The 6,286-nt window shown below is 33.2% G+C and overlaps 1 protein-coding gene across 1 annotated transcript; it reads left to right on the top strand.

The window, feature by feature from the left end:
- The first annotated feature begins 3,416 nt into the window (after nucleotides 1-3,416).
- LOC106111322 (trypsin, alkaline B-like) lies at nucleotides 3,417-5,424 on the top strand. Its single transcript, XM_013293349.1, has 5 exons — nucleotides 3,417-3,526; nucleotides 3,824-3,995; nucleotides 4,318-4,573; nucleotides 4,839-4,947; nucleotides 5,141-5,424. The coding sequence occupies exons 1-5, from the start codon at nucleotides 3,484-3,486 to the stop codon at nucleotides 5,374-5,376; spliced, it is 816 nt and encodes a 271-aa protein (XP_013148803.1). The 5' UTR covers nucleotides 3,417-3,483; the 3' UTR covers nucleotides 5,377-5,424.
- Nucleotides 5,425-6,286: the final 862 nt, after the last annotated feature.

The following is a 6,286-nucleotide window of genomic DNA, read 5'->3' as shown; positions in this document are numbered from 1 at the left end:
TAACCAAGTTGTGCGAACAGGGCAAGTATTTTTATTACGAGAATAATGTTTTTCTATCTTCAAATTCGCGTTCAAGGACAACTTTGGAATAAATCATTTTGATCCTTTTGACTAACTAAATATTTTATTTATTTGTAGTTATTTCAATATTATTGGTTGATGAAATACTTGCCCTTTGATCAACAAATGCTTGGAATCGTAAAAATCTAATATAACGTAATTCGATGACTATTTAATGAAATATTTACTCATTCCAGTTTTATTCGTGTCGTAAATATATTTAGGGCCTGTCCCACCACTGGCTGATAGAGGCTCAGATATAAAAATGACGTCACTCAGGTTCAAAAAACAGTTCAAAATCCGATATTTCCATCACATACTTTACACGTTGTTATCAGATAATTTATAATTTGGTGGGACAGGCCCTAAACTTGGTCATTTTCAATTGCAATTATGATCAAAATGCCAAAGTATTAAATCAAAAGGCAGGTTACTGTTTTGGTTAAATCGTTATGCAGTTTTTTTTGTCCTTTTAGCAATTGTTAAAATTATGGAATCTGTTTTAATGTATAGTGCGTCTTAAGTATGACGTTTTTGTCCCTTTTCCGCATAATTCGCTTCCAATGTTAGAAAGAGATAGTGTTTAATCTTGAGGATATTTCACGTCCTTTTTACCTTGAATATGGAACAAATCCGTTTATACAATTGTAATAATCGTGGGTTTTGACTGTTGTGATACAAGTATTGAGACATTCTGTTTTTTTTTAGAATGCGAGAGAAAATTTATGTATAACAACAGTCGAAACTTTTTTTGTCGTGCGATAGATGTTTAGATGTATAGAGCGGGTCATGTTTGCGCTGTTAAGCTCTCTTATGTGCCATTTTAGGCTAAATATATCGTTTTAGGTAATTTAAATTATATTCCACGATTTAGCATAGATTTTCTTTCTAACTTTCCGGTTTATTTTTTTGTAAACGTGAGTTTCCACTGGCTGAAAAGTTAAAAAATGTTTGTACAAGTTTACGATAGTGGAAATACAGTGAAAATAGTCTTGTGTGTTTATTTTAGATTTATTACGTTCTATGTTCTATATATTGAATCTATATCGACTTTGTTTTGATAATGAAGTTTTTTTTTATTGATATGTAAATGAAAGCACAAATTTTTTAATCTATGTATGTTTTAAAAATAACACCTAATCTAAAAGTCTGAAGTGTTCAAGTTTTCCTACACATTTGCTCCATATTTTGTATTGAATAGTGATTTTTATATCACAATTTAAATAATCAGCTGCGTCTTCATTATGTAGTATATTTTTAACAATTATGTTGAATACTCGTCCGCGATAACGTGATACCTAAGTCCGATGACGTCATAGTTCTTTATTATAATAAAAACACTAAGGAACATTATCGTACGTAACCATTATCTCTTTATTATAATATTTTACGATAACCTAAAAAATAAAAAAAATCACCATCGGCGGCGGAATATAATGACTCAAGCAACCAGTGGTCAGGGTTGTAGACGGCCATCGCATTATTCCGAATCGTCACCCCGCTCTGTCCCCACGTGAGGTCAGATGAGAATAAAAAGGCTCATCCGTCCCACCTTTTGCGATGAGTGGACAGTCGGAACTTATTTTATTTCATAACGGTTCCACCTGTCACCTTATTGGTGATGTTGGGACGGATGAAACTTTTTATTCTCACATGAGCACAGACCGGAGTGACAGTTGGGAATAATCAGAGCCGGCCATTTTAGCCGGCTATCTTTAACGTTGAAATATGTATGTATGTAGCTATTTTTGTTTGCGATTGTCAGTTAACATTTTTCTTTTTTCCTTATAAAAGAACCATACAAACGCATTAAACACTCTTCGTTTATGACATTTTCTGTCTACGTTTATCAATGATGACAACAGACGGCAGCGCCTCTCATATCCTGGTTAGGTTCATTTTTAAATTCTTTCTATTATAATTGTAAAGCAAAAATATGTTTACGAAAGTTTACCGTTTAAAACATTCCTCAGAAAATGGTCCCACCAAATATATTCCATGTAACACTTCTTTATAAAAAGACGTAACAAAGCCTAGTAAAATGAAATTTTCACAAAGTTATATTTTGTAAGTAAACATGTATTAAACTTAGTTGTAAGAAAAAAAAATAGGAATAGATTTTTACCTAAAAATTGATAATCTCCAATTTTATATTTTAATTTTAATCATTTTATATCTTTATATGTTTTATTTACAATTATATATTTTTTTTTTATTTTTAAGAATATCTATTTTATAATAATTTGTGATTTATGTGTAAGAGTAAATATCGAAAAATATTTACATTAATTTGTTATTTTTGACTTTTTTTGACTCGAAAATAATCATGAAACACATCTGAGGTGGCCTATGACGAAAATGTTCGAGAGAAATTCGAAACGTAAATGATAAAATGTATTAGATGGTGATGGTAGATTCCCATGACTTGTGTTTCAAAAATCTAATACGAATTCATTCATTGATAATTACGTTATCCATTTTCCCTAATTTTCGTGTCATAACAGGTGCATACACCTGACAGCCAAATTCATATTTTAATTAGTACAATTAACTCAGGAAACATTAAGTTGACGCAGCTGAAGATTTAACTTTTGCTAGGATGTGAAATAGCCCAAAGAATGTAACAGAAGTGACAGAAAACTTCACGATATTTATAAAAATCACTTGTTAGTATATCTAAAAGTTTCATAGTACTAAGTCCTTGTATGTTCTCTGTACAGATTGTTTATTGGACGTAGATTTGTAATATTGTAACGTTTTTGTACCCTTAATTACACTTATAGTGTAATTCGTATGACCCTATTTATTTTTTATGTAACCGCCTGTATTATTTGAAATGTAAAATATATTATAAGCAATTGTATGTATTGTTTTATTTATAGAATAATCTCCTTATTTACTAGCTTCTAGTTTAAGGATGTTAAAAAATCATATTAAAAGATTTAACGGAAATTAATCAATAGTAATTATCAAATAATAAAATGCTTAACCGATAACGCGTACGTGAGATTAGCAACTTATTTATCTATATAGGTAAGTTAGGTAATACATACAGCGTGTTCTGTTAATCTCGGTTACCAAGGTTCATACTAAATTCAGTTTAGATTGTTTAGGTTTCGTTTTCAGAAGTTTTTATTGTCTAAGAATAGAAAAATAAATCTTAGCTTCCAGAATTTGGTAATTTTACAATTGATTGTTGATTTCTGAAAAAAACATTTTTTAACACATTGACTGTCGTTCTCGTTTTATAATTCAAAATACGTACAAAGAAAATTTTTACTATTCTATAGCCTTATAATGAAAACATCCTGTAGGTGGATGTCGGGTGATCTTAAGATATCAATGCAAGACAAGTGCTAAATATATAAAGTGTTAAAAGTGTGTCAGATGTAGTCACCTCCTGTGGACCTGTGTGCAGTGACCATGGTTTACAAGGCTCTTTGTCTGGCGCTTCTCGTCTGTGCTGGTAAGTATAATGTGAAATATGAAACCGATGAGTTGAGTAAAGTTAATAAATCGATTGTATATAAAATAGCCACAGTAATCATTACTAATGATTTATATTTGTGGATGAAATAAAAGATAGATTCTTGAGTCAGTCGAAATATCTATGTTGTAAGTTTAGGACGTTCTAGTAATTAAAAAAAGAAGTTTATTGTTAAAGTCTCGTATTAAATAAAGAATGTCCACGTTAAAAATTACGGTAGTCAAACAACTTTTATTCAAAAAGCAAAAAAACATAACTATCTCAACCTTTTCACAGCTTCGGCAGCACCTGAGAGCAGACTAGTCGGTGGTACTCCGACCACAATCGAGGAGTTCCCGTACATAGTGTCGCTCGCATACCACTACCCTGGGGCTGGTATTACCGTGCAACGCTGTGTCGGTGGTCTGATCTCCTCCTGGCATGTGCTCACTACCGCCTTCTGCTTCACGTAAGTACACTTTTGCTGTTACAGAATGTGAAAACAAATGTCTGTTCAAAGCTGGTAGTAGATGTAGCACTTGGAAGTATCGAGAAAGAAATGGTACTATTGGGAAACATCGCGGTGTTCTTCTTCACTTCTAATTGCTGATTATTAGTTGTTTGCGCAACTTACTGCTACCTAATTGGTTATTTGTAAGAAGTGGGGTTTAGCTAGTTGCAAATAACAATTTTTCTAGAAGTGGAACACCGCGAAGGGCCCTGATAGTACTTGGATGGGAACAATAACGAGAAATTCCAATCTTTTGCTATATTTCTCTATTTGTTTGCAGTGGTGCCAACCTTGGCAACTTCCAGGTGCGCGCCGGTTCCACCAACAGCCTGTCTGGCGGATCTGTGACCACTATCCGGGAAGTTACCAAGCACCCCGACTACCAGGAGAGTCCCGTCGCCAATGATGTCGCTATCGTCCTTCTGCAGACTCCCTTCGCCATCACCAACAACATCAATATCCTCTTCCTTCCCCCACAGAACACCTACATCCCTAATGGACAGTCTGTCAAAGTTGTTAGCTGGGGATTCGAAAGTGTAAGTATTTTAAGCTAGAAATAAATGGATGGATTACGTGTGAGATATGGTCAAAAAGGAAGTGATGACTGAGATGACGTATGACAGTTATGTGGAGGACAAAAACCTGTTGCGCTGACCTTACGGAAATAGGAGAAGGAAGAATATAATTATAAAGTTTTTAAAGCTTTGTTACAACTTCTTATTATTCATACACATATTTTATATTGTAATCCCATAGTAATCCAATCCCATTGTAGTCACTATAGTTTTAAATATTTTGCAGTTGACTGGACCTCAACTGCAAACACTTAAGAAAGTGTACCTCAAGAAAGTACCTTTGGACGAATGCGCGGCTGGCTTCGAAAACGTCGGCAACGTAGCCGTGAGCGACTGTGAGTTTATACTTTTTTGTACTAGTTACATTACTAAACCATTCAGGTACTAGGATATACTTAAGACAGCCTAATTACCGACTAATCCTAGGTCCTTCGTATGATAATTCTCCATGTGTGTGATCAGTGAGTGAAACTGAATCTGTATTCTCAACAACTATCTAGCGATGCCAACATAATGTTTTATTTCCAGCTGTGATCTGCGCCTCCGAGGAGGGTGCTGTGGGTACTTGTCGCGGTGACTCCGGTGCTCCGATGGTCATCGACCAGGTGGTTGTTGGTATCTCTTCATATTTCCATGAATGTGGTGATGACCTTCCTGATGTGTTCACGAGGATCGACCGCTTCACCGACTGGATCGTGTCCACCGCGACCGCACCTAATGATGATGACGTCACGCCCGTCAGAGTCAAGTCTGTCGACTACTAAAGAACTGATATTTAAGTCTCCCTTTGATAAGGTTTTAAATTAAATTTATTACAAAAAGTATGGTGTTTTATTTCTCTTACATCTATATTAATATAATATTTTGTAGGCAACATTATTTAACGTCAAAATTTTGGATAAAATAAAAAATAAGTAATAAAAAATTTTGAAGACTGAAAGTTGGTTACTTTTATCAGCTGTTATTTTTATGGTCTTAGCGAAATAAAAATTCATTTATGTAATGAAAATATATTTAAAGGTATAACCTGCTATAAACCGACTTATATAATATTGCTAACTATTGCTTAAAAACTCATACAAACAGTAAAGTAGAAAACAGTCGTTTTATTATACAAATATATGTAGAACAGAGAATGCAATACTCCTGTAGTAACGAGTAAATGAGACAAAACACCTAATAATTACGAATAAGTTTTGGTTAACCAAAAAAACTACCAAAACAAAATTCTAGATTCTTTAAGTTTAAAGCCTTATTACTTTTAGTATCAATTATAAACCGCAGAAAAAAGTTATAAAAAAAGTACATAGATACGGTAACAGATTGCATTGTTTTCTATCAATTCCATTTAAGATTTCTCTAATTGAGATTAAATATATCAAAAGTTCTTTGGATGGAATTGTTTTTTCTCGAGCGTTGGAAAAGGCAAGACGATATTTACGAACTAAAGGCACTATTATTGCGTTCTTAATACTAACATACAAAATGGCGCGCGACGTTTCAACAAGTCACAGATTAAATAAACGCAGAATCGTCAAATAATAAATATGACTTGACACTTTTAATAAAACTCAAATATAAGAGAATTATTACTATTATAAAAAAAAGTATTTTTATTTCTGCTTGTTACGAAAAAACTGAAAAACTATTGGACATTTTTTCAAAAATTCACTC

This window comes from Papilio polytes, unplaced genomic scaffold (genome assembly GCF_000836215.1).
Source record: "Papilio polytes unplaced genomic scaffold, Ppol_1.0 DF824169.1, whole genome shotgun sequence".
NCBI lineage: Eukaryota > Metazoa > Arthropoda > Insecta > Lepidoptera > Papilionidae > Papilio > Papilio polytes.
This window is presented reverse-complemented; position numbering and strand designations above follow the sequence as displayed.

Excerpts from the sequence above, each read along its gene's own strand:
- LOC106111322 (XM_013293349.1), top strand. The coding sequence starts at position 3,484 with ATGGTTTACAAGGCTCTTTGTCTGGCGCTTCTCGTCTGTGCTG. Across the intron at positions 3,996-4,317 it reads ACTACCGCCTTCTGCTTCAC|TGGTGCCAACCTTGGCAACT; the intron begins GTAAGTACACTT and ends ATTTGTTTGCAG. Across the intron at positions 4,948-5,140 it reads CAACGTAGCCGTGAGCGACT|CTGTGATCTGCGCCTCCGAG; the intron begins GTGAGTTTATAC and ends TTTTATTTCCAG.